The sequence below is a fragment of the Peromyscus californicus genome, unplaced genomic scaffold (genome assembly GCF_007827085.1).
Source record: "Peromyscus californicus insignis strain IS unplaced genomic scaffold, ASM782708v3 Scaffold_7__1_contigs__length_154581171, whole genome shotgun sequence".
Taxonomy (NCBI): Eukaryota; Metazoa; Chordata; class Mammalia; order Rodentia; family Cricetidae; genus Peromyscus; species Peromyscus californicus.
In genome coordinates this window covers 93982848-94000418 of record NW_026294595.1, presented here as the reverse complement: position 1 = coordinate 94000418, position 17571 = coordinate 93982848, and the positions used below count along the sequence as shown (strand labels likewise).

The window sequence follows — 17571 nt, the reverse complement described above, 5'->3', positions numbered from 1 at the left end:
AAATGAGCTGTTCCTGGTTTGCAGTTCAGTGAGTAAAGGCACATGCTACCAAGCCTGATGACCCGAGTTCAATTCCTGAAACCCACATGGAGGAAATAAAGAACCGACTCCTCCTGTAAGCTGTCCTCTGACTGACCTCTACATGTGCATCATGGTAAGGGTGCCCACACCCATACGCTACCACTCACTCGCACATAGAAGAGTGAATAAAAATTTAAAAGGTTAAAATTAACTGTTCTTGCCAGGCGGTGGTGGCGCACACCTTTCATCCCAGCACTCGGGAGGCAGAGCCAGGCGGATCTCTGTGAGTTCGAGGCCAGTCTGGGCTACCAAGTGAGTCCCAGGAAAGGCGCAAAGCTACACAGAGAAACCCTGTCTCGAAAAACCAAAAAAAAAAAAAAAAAAAAAATTAACTGTTCTCATTAATTTTCTGTCCTAGAAAACCTAAGGGGACCAAAAAATATCAGTGTACATTCATGACTAAGGACAACAGCAACCAGGTACAGTGGCTCACACTTACAATCCCAGCACTTGGGAGATGGAGGCAGAAGGATGCTGCATACTGAGACCCTGTCTCAGACCAATGAACAAAGAAACATAAAGACAAAGGAGTATATCTGAAAGAATTTCAGCAAAGCTTCTGGTACATGTATGTTCCAGCTGACTGAGGATGGCCACTTCAACAACCAAAAAATTTTAAAAGGCTGATTTGTAAGTAGCAAAGATGTAAAAATCAAAGCAGAAATAATAAAACAAACACAGTACTGTTTTCCCCCCAGGCATATGCATGGATGGATATTCACTATGGCAGAAAAAAAGACAATAAGCCCCTATCACAAATCTCCTATTTCATGGATTCCTCAGGAATCCCCTAACCAACCTAAAAAATCTACAGCAACCTAGTTCTGGATCATGGCACTACCACTGAGTCCTCTAGCGCCAGAGTAGTAGAATGAAAAATGGGAAAACAAAACCCTCTATGTTACCTTCCAACTGTCCAAAGTAGTAAAACATTTGCTCTAACTCTGAAGTACTCTGTACTAGGCTAGATGAAAAGATCGTTCAGCTCACACAGGAGGTGCTATTCCCTGTCAGACGGGGCTACAATGGGCTTGTGGGCCTGCAGGCAGCAGCAGGAGTTAACTTTGTACAGGGTGCTGGAGAGATGGCTAACTGGTTAAGAACGCTTTGCTTCTCTTACAGAGTGCTGGTGCTCATTCCTAGCACCCACATCAGGCAGTTCATAACTACCTGTAACTCCAGCTTAAGGGGATCTAATGCCCTCTTCTGGACCCTTCAGGCACTTGCACTCTCTTGCACATACCCATATATAGATACACAATTAAAAAATAAACCTTGAAAAGAATAGCCTTAGAGCTACTCCAAATTCCTTTCCACGGGAGACAGGGCACAACCTAACAAGAAAGCTTTTCCTCCCTGAAGTCAACTAACCCTGAGGAGTGGCAGGAGGTAGAGCGATGGCTTGGTTTTTTTGTTTGGGTGTTTCTTCTTCGAGACAGGATCTTGATATACAGTCCTAGCTAGTTTCAAATTCAAGATGCTTGGCTAAGGTAAAGAATACTTACGTAGTTAGAACAAAGGCAACCCAGGACATTGGACCTATTCTAACACAGCTGTGAGCTCTACTGCTGTGGAGCTAACATACTCTACCTTTCCAGTAGAAGCAGTCAGGAAGGATAAGGGGGGGTGTGTGTGGTGGTACAAGCCTCTAACCCAAAACATTTAGGAGGTAGAGATAGGAGGCTTAGGAGTTTAAGGCCAGCCACAGCTACAAAGTGAGTTCCTGGCCAATCAAGGCTACAGAGGGAGACCTCATCTCAAAACAAATACTAACTGTACTGTTTATGCATTTAAAAAAAAAACAAAGCTCAAAATCAAATTAGTTCATAGGCCTCACAAATTTTTTAATAGATCATGTAATTTTGTTGAGGCAAATTACAGTCCCTACACTGGAAAAAGAATAAACATTTACTACCTCTTACTGTGAGAAGCAAGTTGAGGTTTACTGAATTATTTAAGACTAAAAGAATATTACTACAATCAATCAGAATGCAAACATTCTCAATTTACATACAATAGGAATTGGTAAATACTGTTCAGATGTTAATTAAACATCATTTTATTAAATAAACATTTTTAAATCTGTTGAAAGTATTCTCCTAGACTGTAGAACAAGAGATTGAACAGAAGGCAATGTCTCTCTCCAGGAAATAACTAAGGTGAAAAGTTCTTTAAGTCAAATGAGAAACCTACCCTGCCCATCTTCCACCCATGGTCTGGGTCTCTCAGGGCTTTGCTTCTGTCATTGGACACTTGAGAAAACTGCCCTGGTTTAGACAATGAACAGCTGTTTGATTTGTAATCAATCTTCCCAAAGAAAGCTTTGTGTCTCACAGTATTGATCAATAAAATAAATATGGCATCTACGTTTTTTCTGTATTACCTTTCTCCTGAGACCGGTATAACCCAAGCTGGCCTTGAACTCTTGATCCTACTACTTCAGCTTTCTGAATGCTGAGATTATAGGCATGTGCCACATGCCTGACTTAGAATTTGTTTTCTAACATAAAAGTGGTATTTAAAAGATGACTTTTTTAAAAAGGTAACTTAAGTTTGGGCCTTCCACAATACAAAATGGCCACCATATAAGGCGTATAATTCAAAGCTTTGCTCATACAATTTATTTTCCCTACTAAGTTCTTGTAGGTCTTGGGTTATATAGGTCTTAGTTTAAGGAAGCAAGGTTATCAGGCATCATCAAGTCAGGAATCTTCATCGAATGCTTGCCAATCACACAGGCCTAGCTCCTCCACACCCACCTCATCGTCACTGTCCGACGTCTCTGAGTCTGACGAGGCTGCAGGCTGACTCACAGGAGGCTCCTTCTCCTCAGAGTCACTGCGCTTCCGCTTTGCCAGGGACAAGAGCTCCTAATAGGGCAGAAACAGTCACATCAGTTGTGCTTGATAGAAAAGTGCCCGCCTTGATCACTTCATGCCTATGCTTTCAACTGAGTACACACCCATGAGCACTGGGCATATGAGCAGACACAGACAGAAGACCAGTATTCATGGTGCAAAAGCAAAGCTTCACCATCTGCCCTCTCTTGAGGGAATGAAACAAACAGGAAATGGAACTGCAGCTACTTCAGACTTTCAGAGTCCTCTCTACACGGCCGAGTACTGACAACGATACTGAATAGTCAGAGCTATGTTTGCAAAGGTTATCTGCTTCGTGTTTCAAAGGGCAGACAGTCAATACTCCAAGGATCTTTTATTGTAGATCATGGTAAATTTAGCATTTGTGGCTATTCTATCTAATAAGCTTACCAACTATAAGTTTCTGAGATCATTTTATATTTTGAAAATATAAGTCAGAAAAAAAGGAGGTATCTCCTATCCAGGGTCACACAATAAGAAGTAAATGTGATGGCCAGAATTCTAATATGACAATCCCAACACTTCGTTCACTATCTCTACCCTGTCCTGGTGGTTTAAATACAAGTGGTGGTGGTGGCTGTCCACTGTCACATGGTTTCCCATTACTTCTCCCACATTCTCTGTCCGCTTATTCAAAAACATGGCAAAGGGTCACCCGCTCCACTCTAGGCAGTAACAATACCCGCTGACGATGAAGACTGTTCTTACTCGATGCCAGGCACTTTGCTCAGCATCTGACACTTGCTCTTCACAACAACCCTCAACATGCATTATCAAATTATTTAGAGAGAGAGAAGCACCTGGAGGGCTGGTGAGATGGCTCAGTGCTTGCTTCAAAAGTCTGATGACCTCAGTTTGGTCCTCAGAACTCGCACTAAAGTGGAAGGAAAGAACAGACTCCAAGAAGCTGTCCTCTGGCTTCTGCACAGGTCAGCCCATACACTCACATCACACACCCACGTACATCATACATACACACAATTTTACACACACATTTTTTTAAAATCTATTTTTATTTTATGTGCATTGATGTTTTCCCTGCATGCATGTCTGTCTGTGTGAGGGTGTTGGATCCACTGGAACAGGAGTTACAGAGAGTTGTAAGCTACCATGCAGGTGATAGAAACTGCACCCAGGACCTCTGGTAGAGCAGCCAGTGCTCTCAACTACTAAGCCACCTCTCTAGCACTTACATATACATTTTTAAAAGCAGCATGTGGAGCAGAAGAGGTTAAACAACGTTTCTAAGCTGTATAATATACTTAGTAACAGTTAGTACATGAGAGTACAGGACTCGAACCTGGCAGTAGAATCCTGGCTCCTAATGCAGTCATAATTTACTAGTCGAAACCTCTTCCTACTGTGCCAAAGAAAGTGCAGTTAATCGATACTGGCAGTAGATCCTTGACGAGTGCTGTGCCATGCCCGAGAAGTGGAGTGCAGGGCGGACTGCAGAGCAGAAGACTGGTACAAAGCTTGCTTCCCTCTGCCCGTCCCCTTCTATTTTAGGAGCACTGTCCTTCCTTGCCAGGATGAGAAAATGACCTCCTGAGATTAACAGCTGACATGCTGCTTCTTCAGAAGCAGTCATGAGATGTCTGTCACTCTTCTTATGTCGCTGGAGAATGATTATACCATATTCTGAAAAGGCTACAAGTCACAAGGACATCCCTCTTTTGACCAGAAGTAACTCCTATAGACCAAATGCACAGTCTACTATGATGATATTTATGCTTAATGGTTTAAAAATAATAGCTGGGTGTGGTGATGCACACCTTTAGTCCCAGCACTCAGGAGGCAGAGGCAGGCAGATCTCTATGAGATCCAGGCCAATCTGGTCTACAAAGTAAGTTCCAGGGTGGTTAGGGTTACACAGAGAAACCCTGTCTTTAAAAAACAAACAAACAAACAAACAAACAACAACAACAAAAAATGCACACATACCACACATGCCCCAAGTTATCATTCAAATAGATGGCGCTAAGAAATTAGCAAATACTGGCCGGGCAGTAGTGGCGCACGCCTTTAATCCCAGCACTCGGAAGGCTGAGCCAGGCAGATCTCTGTGAGTTCGAGGCCAGCCTGGACTACCAAGTAAGTTCCAGGAAAGGCGCAAAACTACACAGAGAAACCCTGTCTCGAAAAACCGAAGGAAAAAAAAAAGAAATTAGCAAATACGTAAGTTTAACACTACCAAAATCAAGATACAGAACGGCAGCATCCCTCCAAATTTCTTCCTCCTTTCCCAGCAACCATGGTCATGTTTTCCATCCCTACAGGTTTGCCCATTTAGAGACTGTTACAAGAACAGAATCACATGGTCTACAGCCTCTTTTGAGTGTGGCTTCTTACTTTTCATTGTAAATTTATTTTTAATTATTATTTTTTTTGTGGGTGCACATATGTGGCCGTCAGAGTATCTGCTCTCTCCTTTCACCATTTGGGTCCTGGGGGTCAAATTCAGGTTATCAGGCTTGGCAGCAAGTATCTTTAACTGCCCAGTCATTTCACTGGCATGAATATGGCTTCTTTCATTTAGCATTACACATCTGACATTCATCCATGTTGCAACATGTAACAGTAGTCTCTCCTTTTTTAAAAAGATTTTAGATTTACATTATGTGTGTGTGTGTGTGTGTGTGTGTGTGTGTGTGTGTGTGTGTGTGTGTGTGTTTTGCCTGCATGTATGTATGCAGGCCAAATGGGTGCCTAAGGAGATCAAAAGAGGACACTGGATTCCCTTGAACTGGAGTTACAGATAACTAGATAGTTACAGATACCATGTAGGTACTGGGAACAGAATCTAGGTCCTCTGCAAGAGCAACAAATGCTCTTAATCACTGAGCCATCTCTCCAGCCCCACCCCCATTTTATTATTTTAAATTATGTGTGTATGTGTGTGGGGGGGGGTATGTACATGTGAGCGCAAGTGCCTGTGGAGTCCGGAAGAGGACAGTATTCCCTGAAGTTATAGGCAGCTATTAGTTGCCTGACATGGGTTCTGGGAACTGAACTTGGGTCCTTTGCAAAAGCAGTAAGCGTTCTTAACCCCTGAGCCATCTCTCCAGCCCAAGTTTGTCCATAATTTTTAATACTAAACTTCATTCCGCTATATGAATGTATCTTAGTGTATATCACCTACCAGATGAAAATCACTTGGACTGTTTTCATTTGTGGAGCAATTTCATGCTCATAGTTTCTATTTATTTGGGATAAAAATAGGATTGTATGTGAATTTGATGATGGCCTTTGTTATTACACTTTGCCCTATATTACCTTAATGCAAACTTATAAACAAACTTTTTCTTACATTTATTTGTGTTTGTGTGCATGTACACAGTGAGGTTGTGGAAGTCAAAGGACAACCCGTGAAAGTCAGTTCTCTCCTTCCACCAGAACCTTTCACCTAGGTCTCAGGGACTGAATTCAGGTTGTCAAGCTTGGAAGCAGGCACCTGTACCTGCTAAGCAATCTTGAATTTGAGGACTGTAGAATTTGGTTTTAACACACACTCATTAGAACATGTATTTGGCCGGGCGGTGGTGGCGCATGCCTTTAATCCCAGCACTCAGGAGGCAGAGCCAGGCGGATCTCTGTGAGTTCAAGGCCAGCCTGGTCTCCAAAGCGAGTTCCAGGAAAGGCGCAAAGCTACACAGAGAAACCCTGTCTCGAAAAACCAAAAAAAACAAACAAAAAAAAAAAAAAAACATGTATTTGATGTATTTGGATACACTCTTGCTCTGGTTTGAATATGCTTTGTTCCCCTAACTCTTGCAGTAGTTTGTTTTTGTTTTGCAATAAAGCCTCATTATGTGGCCCTGGCTGGCTTGAAACACAGAGATCTGACTGCCTAGTGCTGGGACTAAAGGCATGTGCTACAACACCCAGCTTCTTGCAGTAGTTTAATCCAGAGACTTACTTGATGGTATTAAGAGGAAAGGAGGTTGATTTAGCTTTGGTGTGCAGAAGTGGGCCTTAAGGAAGTTACAACTTCATGACTGACAGGATCCTGACAGCTTTGTAAGCAGACACATGGACTATTCATGTCTCTCACCATGATGTCATCCAGCCAGAGTCTGTACCATGCTGTTGGCTTCCAGCCTCCAAAACTGTGAGCTAGGTACACCTTTTCTCCCTAAGAAGTAACCTAATTCATTACAGTAATGAAATTTTGACTACAGCTTGCAATCAAGTCCTTTCCTAAAACAGTAGCTATTATATTCAGTAGATATTCATTAAAAGTTACTGAAACTGGGTGGCAGGGTGGCTCAGCAGGTCAAAAAAACCAGTCATGAGCCTGAAAACCTGCATTCAATCCCCAGAACCCATAGAGTGAAAAGACAGAAGCAGCTACCTCAAGCTGTCCTCTGACTTCCATACACCTATGCACTTAAAAGTGCACACACTGCTGGGTGTCACACACCTTCACTCAGCACTCAGAAGGCAAAGGCGGGCAGATCTCTATGAGTTCGAGGACAGCCAGAGCTGTTATATAGAGAAACTCTGTTTTGAAAAACCAAATGGATAGACAGACAGACAGACAGATAGATGGATAGATAGAAAGAAACATGCATTCACATGCTTTTGCATGCTTGCGTATGCACACACGCGTGTACAAGTGTACACACACACACACACACACACCCTTATCTGGCACCATAAATCTGTAACCTCAGCGAGCGCTTGGAAGACAAAAAAAGGAAAACTGACACAAGCTTGAGGTCAGCCTAGGACTGAAAGGATTTCCAGACCCTCCTGGGGTAGAGAGCAAAACCCTATAGCAAAAAAATAAAAACAAACAAAAAACAAGAGGTACCACTTTATACTAAAAACCCAACAAAATCCATTACCAAATGTATCTGATAAGCACACTTTCACTTTGTGTAGCATATTAGCTATACTACAATAGTGTGGCGACAACAATGACCTTAATACTGTGAAAACTGACCTCTCTACTTCTGGAGCTCAACCTAGAAAGCTACTCAGGGAACTCCTGATCAAACCACTCCATGGCTTAATCCTTTATATCCTAATGAGGGCTCCTAGGTAGATGGCTAGAACAATGTGTCAATGAAAAGTCTCCACAATATTGCACACATGATAGGATTTTTATTTGTTCACATGTGTATGCACACACTCGTGCATGTGTGCATGAGGGGGACAGAAGAGGGTGTCAGATCCCCTGGAGCTGAAATTACAGGAGGCTGTTAGCCACCTGACAGGGGTACTGGGAGCCACACTTGGGTCCTCTGGAAGACCTACAAGAACTCTTAACTGCTTAGCCATCTCTCCACCCACAACATGAAGAGATGTTTAAGGGTGATTTATTTGATATCTTTTTTCCCCCCTGAGGCTGAGGACTGAACCCAGGGCCTTGTGCTTACTAGGCAAGCGCTCTACCACTGAGCTAAATCCCCAACCTCCTGTATTTTTTTTAAAGTGGTCTATGGGGCTAGAGAGATGGATCAGAGGTTAAGAGCACTGGCTGCTCTTCTAGAGGTCCTAAGTTCAATTCCCAGCAACCACGTGGTGGCTCACAACCATCTATAATGAGATCTGGTGCCCTCTTCTGGCGTGCAGATAGAACATTATATACATAATAAATACATCTTCTTTTTTTTCTTTTTTTGGTTTTTGGAGACAGGGTTTCTCTGTGTAGTTTTGGCCCCTGTCCTGGAGCTGGCTCTATAGACCAGGCTGGCCTCAAACTCACAGAGATCTGCCTGGCTCTGCCTCCCGAGTGCTGGGATTAAATGCGTGCTCCACCGCTGCCCAGCCTACAATAAATAAATATTTAAAAAAAAAAAAAAGTGGTCCACACACAAGGAACAAACCTATCTGCCTTTTATCTATAACCCACTCCACAATTCCACACTGGCTGGTCACATTTCTTACGGCCAGTGATCTCTTTCACTACCATCCCTGTATTTTATCTCATCTAGTGAAAACCTTCACATTTATCTTGACATGTCTTAAGAAAAATGCTGTGTGAGGTGACACCATGATCTATCATATTTAAGCTAAACCAAAGATGTGCTTAATGTATCAGTGCCCAATCTACTACAGGTCTAGCTGTGAAGAGATGCCGTGTCTAGCTTGTACAGCAGTTTCAATCACACTGTTCAAAGGCCACATTTAAGTAGAGAGTATAAAGCAAGAGACTGGACTGATAACATAAACCTATAATCCAAGATACTGGAGCGATTGTGGCAGGACAATCTTAAATCCAAGGACTCCTGAGCTACAGAGAGTTCAAGGGCAGCCTAAGAAATTCAGTAAAACTCTGTCTCAAAATTTTAAAAGGGCCAGGTGCCAGCCGTGGTGGCACACATTTTTAGTCCCAGCACTTGGGAGGTAGAGGCAGGTAGATTCTTTGTCCTCAGAGTGAGTTCCAGGCCAGTGAGGGCTACATAGTAAAATCCTGCCTTAAAAAGAGAAAGAGGCTGGGGAGATAGATAGCTTAGCCATTAAGAGCATGAGTTCAATTCCCAGCACCCACATGGCAGCTCAGAACTGTCTGTAACTCCAGTTCCAGGAGATCTGACACCCTCACACAGACATACATGCAGGCAAAACACCAATGCACATGAAATAAAAATAAAAAATTTAAAAAGAAAAAGAGAAAGGGGTGGGGCTATAGCTCAGTGGTAGAGCATCTGTCAAAATGTGCAAGATACACTTGGTTAGGAACTTCAGTATTAAAAAAACACCCAGAAAGAATAAAAGGCTCATATGAATAAAATTCTTCAGGTTTCATATCTAATTAGCATGCTAAGCTTTTTTTCTATAAACATAAATAATGCCCAATAGCTAGGTATTATTTGTCCATTACTATCCTGATTTTTTAGCATTACAACTCCTGCACTCATAGAAACACCTCAATCTAGACAAACTAGAATGGTTGGTTACCTTGCTACCAGCACCTATTATGTTAAAAACATAGGGCAAGTAGATAACAGCAAAGAAAAGCTACAAATGTCCTCCTTACTTCATAGACTTTAAGGGCAAGAGCAAGAGACAGGCAAGAAGATAAATCAGCGGGAACACAGTTAAGCACTAAGAAGGAAGCGTGTCGAGCACACAGGGAGCCTGTCTGCAGCAAGGAGAGCAGGAGAGGGCTCTCTGAAGGTCGAGATTAGAAACTTTCTGAGGAAAGGAAGATATATGGGATTCCCAACAGAGGCCTCCTCCCAAACAGCTAAGGCCATGAAGCTGATAATGCTGGCTCAGTCAAAGAACTGAAAGAGAAACTGTCACTGATATCTAAGCAAGCAAGGGGGAGGGGATGAAGTGAGGTGGGTCAGAGGAAGAAGAAACTGTATCAGTGGATTGCAAAGCAGGGTCAGAAGCAGAGATTTTATTTGAGGACAGCAAGAAACCACCAAATGGTCTGAAGGAGAGGAGTAACCTAGCCACTACGGGTTTTAGAGGAGCACTTGGGGTCAGGGTGGAAGTGTAGAGCAGTCAGTCTGAGAATCAAATCATTCCATCCTGAGCAGAGAAATGGTGGCCTGACAAAGTAAGCAGCCACAGGGATGGAGAGAACTGGGAAGGCCTGAAGAGGTGCTAAGGAAGAACAATCCACAGAATGTAGTATTTAAGATGTTTGTTGGTGTTCTCTCTTTCAGAGACATCACTGGCAAAGGAATGTGATTCAAACATTGGGCACTGGCTGTTTATTAAGAGTAAGGAAGGGGGGATGGAGAAATAAATGGCTCAGTGGTCAAGAGCACTGACTTTTTTCCAGAGGTCCTGAGTTCAATTCCCAGCAACCACATGGTGGCTCACAACCACCTGTAATGAGATCTGGTGCCCTCTTCTGGCCTGCAGGGACACAGGCAGGCAGAACACTATATATGTAATAAATACATATTTTTAAAAAAGAGTAAGGAAGGGATAGGCTGGAGAGATGATTCAGTGGTTAAGAGCACTGGCTGCTCTTCCAGAGGTCCTGAGTTCTATTCCTAGCAACCACATGACGGCTCACAATAGAGCACTCATATACATAAAGCACATAAATAAATAAAAAAAAAAAGAAAGAAAGAAAGAGTAAGGAAGGGGAAGTGGGATGCGGTGATTCTATAGCTCAGCAGGTAAAGGTGCTGTAGCCAAGCCTGACAACCATAATCCATCACTGGGACCATGGTGGAAAGAGCGAGCTGATTCCCAAAGGTTGTCCTCTAACCTTTGCAGGCATACAAAAAATGGATAGTCTTTATCTTAGATGGGCCTACTAGAGATTTTCTAGGACCTCTGTTAAGCAAGTATCCTTCTGTAAATGTTCCTCATAAAACTTGAGAAATTTAAAAGTTATGCTTTTCACTGATATTGATTCATGTTAGCCAGAGGTAGATTTTGAAGGCTATAATGAACTTGTGAGTGGCAGTGTTATCTTGTGAAGTGTTAAGATTAATTCTGTGTGTGTGTGTGTGTGTGTCTGTCTGTCTGTCTGAGTGCCTGTGTGTTCATTCCTAGGTATGCTAGGCAGGCACTCTACTACTGATCTCTATCTCCAACCCCCATGGCAGCTTTGATATCAAAGCTTTTTTTCATTTTTTTTATTATTAAGACATGTTCTATTCATTTTACATACCAACCACAGATTCCCCTCTCCTCTCTCCTCCTGCCCCCAGCCTTCCCTTTGATATCAAAGCTTTTAAGGAAAATAACTCGCCGGGCAGTGGTGGCACACACCTTTAGTCCCAGCACTCGGGAGGCAGAGGCAGACAGATCTCTGTGAGTTCGAGGCCAGCTGGGGCTACAGAGTGAGTTCTAGGAAAGGCACAAAGCTACACAGAGAAACCCTGTCTCGAAAAACCAAAAAAGAAAGAAAGAAAGAAAGAAAGGAAGGAAGGAAGGAAGGAAGGAAGGAAGGAAGGAAGGAAGGAAGGAAGGAAGGAAGAAAGAAAGAAAGAAAGAAAGAAAGAAAGAAAAATACAAAACTCATTAAAAATTTCTGCTGAGGTCGGGCGGTGGTGGCTCACGCCTTTAATCCCAGCACTCGGGAGGCAGAGGCAGGCGGATCTCTGTGAGTTCGAGGTCGGCCTGGTCTACAAAGCGAGTTCCAGGAAAGGCACAAAGCTACACAGAGAAACCCTGTCTCGAAAAACCAAAAAAAAAAATAAATAAATAAATAAAAAATTTCTGCTGAGCCATCTCACCAGCCCCAAACCATTTTTGATTTGGTTCTGTTTGTATATCTATTGTTCACTCAATGGTAGAGATTGTTGTCAACAAATGTGTTAGGTTAGATGAACAAAATGAAAGTGTTTGCCACCTTCAAGGACCTTGTAGAGAAGAGGTGGCAGAGAGGGTAAGATACTTAGTCATTTTCTTTACGTTGGATTGCAGGTTATGAAGGAAGGGCAGATATATGTGAGGCTTTATATTGGCCTGATAAGGATGGCATTGAAGCTGAGATCTGAAACAGATGTTAAGGAAAAGGAGATTAGGGAACTGAAGGATAAAGAGACGGTGTTGTGTGTTCATTTTTGAGAGAATGGCGTGTACAGAAGTAAGGCAGCAAAGACTGAGCCCCCTCATGAAACTGAAAGAAACCCAGAATGAGTGAAGAGGGTTATATATGTCTTGTTTTGGTTTTTGAGACAGGATCTCATTGTACAATGCAGGCTGGCCTTGAACTCATGGCAGACCTTTTCCCTCAGTAGCCTAAGTGCTGGCATTACAGATGTGAACTATCTAACCTAGCTGCAGAAGCAGGATCTGTTTTAACTCTGAGGATGGAGAAGTCAAGGCTAATGCACTATAGGCAACATTAAAAGTAAAGATGGGCAGATCAATGGTGGCACACACCTTTAATCCCAGCACTTGGGAGGCTGAGGCAGGTGGATCTCAGTGAGTTGGAGGCCAGCCTGGTCTATAGAGTGAGTTCTAGGACAGCCAAGGCTGTTACACAGAGAAACGCTGTCTTGAAAAACCACACACACACACACACACACACACAATTACAGGTAAAGAGAGCCGCTACCAAGACAGAGCCTAATGACCTGAATGCAGTCTTTGGGACCCACAAAGCAGGAGAGAACCAACTCCCAAAAGTTGTATTTTGACCTTCATATTACGTGCCATGGCACTCAAGCCCACACACATCTAAATAAATAAATAAGCAAACAAACAAACAAATGTAATTTTTAAAAAGTTAAAAACCAAAAAGCTAGGGAGGAGTGGTTCAGTGGTAGAGTGCTGGCCTAGCATGTGCAACCCTCAAGATCACACACACACACACACACACACACACACACAGAATTACTCAAAGATGCCAAGAGACTTCACTCTTCTCTAACCATTTCCATATAAAAGCCAAATGAAATTAGTAAATAAGTTGCAGCAAGCTATACATAACACTATTATACAAACTTAGTATTTCACAAGTTAGCACTGCCACTGGCAAATTCATTATAGCCTTCAAAATCTACCTCTGGCTAACATGAAATAGTAGTAGTGAAAAGCATAACTTTTAAATTTCCCAACTTTCATGAGGAACATTTACAGAAGGATACTTTATATCAAAGTTTTATACAAAATGCTAAACAGAGGTCCTAGAAAATCTCTAGTAGGCCCATCTAAGATAAAGACAGTTCTTTTTTTTTTTTTTTGCAATATGGGTGTTGGAACCTAAAGCCTCAGGCACACTAGGTGAGAACTCTAACATTAAATCACACCCCTAGCTCTCTTTTTGCCTTTTGGGATGGTTTCATCAAGTTGCCTAGTCAGTCTAGCCTTCGGCTTACTCTACAATGCAAACAGCCTTGAACTTGTGATTCTGCTGCTGGGATTACAGGTCTGTGCCACCAGGCCATCTCCGAAGACAAATTTCATTGCTGCCCTTTCAAGTTGATGGGGGTGGGGGGGTTATAAAATAGGAATGGTGGGTCACACTACAATCCTGGCATTTGGAAAGCTGAGGCAGGCAAACTATCCTAAGTTTCAGGCCAGCTTAGCTACAAGTGAGACACTTTCTCTCTACAAAGAAAGAAGAAAAAAAAAGGAAAGAAAGAAAAGTATAAAACATTTTAGTATGAATATATCTGAACAAGTTTTGAGAAAGGCAAAGCAAAAAGAAAGGAAGGAAGGAAGGAAGGAAGGAAGGAAGGAAGGAAGGAGAAGAGAAGAGAAAAGAAAGAGTCTCGTTACGTAGTCCTGTCTGGCCTTGAACTCTTGTTCCTCCTGCTTCAGGTTCCTGAGTGCTAGGGTTACAGATGTGCACTTCCATGGCAGGTTGGGGCTGAGTAAAGCACCAATGACAAGGATCCTGCAGTTTAAAAATGGGAAAGAATAAGATGACCAAAATAAAAAAACAGGGACACGATCAGGTTACATGCAAAAAGAAAATCCTCTAAGGCTTGGAAGTGTAGCTCAGTGGCAGAGCATGTTCCCAGCATATATGATACCTTGGGTCTAATCTCCAGTGGTATTTTCATGAGTGTGTGCACGTGCACACACACAAAACACACACCCCATACACACACCTTCCCAAGAAGAAAGAATTACTGACTCAAGGAAAAGAATCTCTAGGGCTAGAAAGACGGCTCAGTGGTTAAGAGCACTGGCTCTTCCAGGGGACCTGGGTTTAATTCCCAGCACCCACATGGTAGCTCATCACCATCTGGAACTCCAGTTCCAGGGAATCCAACACCCTCTTCAGGTCCTCACAGGCATCAGGCATGAATGTGGTATACAAACATACATACAGGTAAACTACCCATATACATAAAATTTTTAGAAATTAAAAAAAAAAATAAAGCACCCCTAGTAGCTGGGTATGCAGCTCAGCAGTAAAACATGTATTTAGAATGCATGATATCCTGGGTTCAATGCCAGCACAGCAACAAAATACAAAAGCCATCCCACCAATTAAATCATATTTGAGATTTAAATGAGCTAGCAGTTTTGCCACTTTAAACATCTCTGCCAAGTTCTCTGGGTTGCATGTATGCCCTTCACTGGGATACACTAGAGGAAACACAGCAGCTATTTCTCTCCCCAGATAGTTACATTTCTTACTGACAAAGATGAACTTGCATACATGACCATGAATCATAACTGACTAGCCTGTACCTGTTACAAACACAGAATCCAGGGCTTTAGTCTCTGAGGGTCTGGGTTAGTAGACCGGAGGTAGGAACTATGCCCCTCAAGCCCCCAATCTTTTTTTTTTTTTTATCTTCATCACATGTGCCTTTTTAAACTGGTACATATGCATCATACATAGTGCTGGGTTTTAGAGTCAACCTGCATTTTAAATAAACAACCCAGGTGGCTTCTGACACAGATGGTCCTTCTTCTAAACACCAAGGAAAGGTCACCCACGAGCAGCTTACCCACCGCCCCTTCGGTAAGTACTCATTTGGAGGTGCTACAGAAATTCCAACATAATGGCTTAGATTCCCACCTGAAAACTCGGGGTAAAGGCCTCCTTACTAACTGTGCAACACTCTCCTACTAGACACTGGCAGATCTGTCATGGTTTGTTCTTTCCACAAGGACCATGAACTAGCCAAGCCCAATGTCAAACTTCCAATGAAAACTCAGCATTAGTCAGGAAAGACCTGGGATGCACTGGCTATGTTCTGCAGACTTCTTAAGATCTTAAAATCAGGCTGACTATAAATTTCTTCTAAAAGTCTTTGGTAAGGCCATCCAGAAGACAAAGATCTTTTTCTTGGATTCCTTTGATAGCCTGGCTCAGTGCCAAACAGACAAAACTAACAACAACAAAAACGAACGGAAGGCACAGGTGCCCCTGTTAGGATGTACAAGGAAAGGGACCTCTGATCCAGTTCCCATCTGATAGCAAACATGCCAACAAGTAGCTTAAGGGGAGGTAGAATTGCTCCTAAAATATTTTTGGTACCACATACAAATTTCACATTCTTTTTTCAAGTAGATATTTAGAATTAGATCTAAAGTTGGAACCTCCTTCACTTACTACTTTGGAAATACTTTTTTTTTAGATTTATTTATTTTTATTTTGTGTTTAGGAATGTTTTGCCTGTATGTTTGTTTATGTGTCATCCGTGTGCTTGGCACCTGTGGAGGTCAGAAGAGCGATCTGATCCCCTAGAACTAGAAGTACAGATGGTTGTGAGCCACCACGTGGGTGCTGGCAACTGAACCCAGGTCCTCTGCAAGAACAGTATGCTTCTTTTACTGGGCCATCTCTCCAGCCCCTGGAAATGCTCTTTGTGGATCAGGTAAAATATCTCTGACACCAACGGATGCATCCACCCAATCATTCATCAGAATTCTGTGGGAAAATCATTAAGGTCAGAATAATTGATCGTTTAATTCATTCGTAAGAAGGCTTTACCAAGCATCCTAAACAATCTTTCTCATTGATTTGATAACTTTCTCTAGTGTATCTAGGCGGGGCACACCTTTAATCCCAGCACTCGGGAGGCAGAAGCAGGTAGATCTCTGTGAGTTCGAGGCCAGCCTGGTCTACAAACTGAGATCCAGGAAAGGTGCAAAACTACACATAGAGAAACCCTGTCTCGAAAAACCAAAAAGACAAAAAAAACCCAAAAAACATGAGTTTTAGCAACATGGAAACTGGCCATGGCTCAAGCTTGTAACCCCACACTCTGAAGGCTAAGGCAGGACTGCAAGTTCAAACCCAGCACATACCCACATAGCAAGGCCCTATCTCAAAACCACCCAAGATCTAGAGAAATGGCTCAGCTCTTACAAGAACTTGCTGCTTTGCAGATTTGGGTTTGGTTTCCAGTACCCACATGACAGCTCACAACTGTTTGTAACTCCAGTTCCAGGGAATCTGGCACCCTCACACAGACATACATGTAGGCAAAACACCAATGCACACAATATATATACAAACAAATATAAACAATAAGTTAAAAGCCACATTATTTTCATTTTGCAATATGAAAAACTAAAAGACTATATATACTAGCCTTATGTAATAGAAACAGTATACTTGTAAATGTTTAGGTTAAATTCCATTTCTACTACTTGCTAGAGAATTACTTAGCTCCTTTAATCTCATTTTCTTCATATGTAAAGTGGGAAAAGTATGTTCAACTTCACCATGATTTGAAAGTGTGACCATGTAAACGGAGCACTTAATCAAGGTACTTACCTAATTTATTTCAGATATAATGTAAGATTACATCTACACTCCACAAAACTGAGGGGCAGTCTAAACATTTATCAATAAAATTTTTATAGACAGCAATACATTTTTGGTAGATTTTTAGGAGTCTTTCAATGAAAATGCCTTCGATTTATTCACTCAATTCCTACCCCTGAACAGGGTTTCCTGTCCTTGGATAGTCCTTTACTGGCCCCATTACTTTCCCACCTCCCTACCACTTTTACAAGTTTTGTTTGTCTTTTGTTTTGTTTTTGCCAGGTGTGGTGACCCATGCCTGTAACCCCTGCACTCAAGAGGCCAAGGTAGATAACTGGCTTAGTCCAATAACAGACTAAGCTGTAGTCTGAGACCCTGTATCAAACAAGAAAACCTGTTGTGTAAGTGGGTCTTTAGAACCTTTCTAGCCCTTCCCTCTTAAAAGCCCTCCCTTTTCAAGCCCTAATTAATCCTGAGACCTCTGCTCTATTACTAAAAATT

General features: G+C 42.3%; 1 protein-coding gene across 1 annotated transcript in view; it reads right to left on the bottom strand.

The window, feature by feature from the left end:
- The window catches only part of Rtf1 (RTF1 homolog, Paf1/RNA polymerase II complex component), a 63910-nt gene that overhangs the window by 45010 nt on the left and 1329 nt on the right, over window positions 1-17571 (bottom strand). Inside the window, exon 2 of the mRNA XM_052723745.1 lies at window positions 2841-2951. Within this exon, the coding sequence (XP_052579705.1) occupies window positions 2841-2951 (111 nt within the window). The remainder of the gene's footprint in view (window positions 1-2840; window positions 2952-17571) is intronic.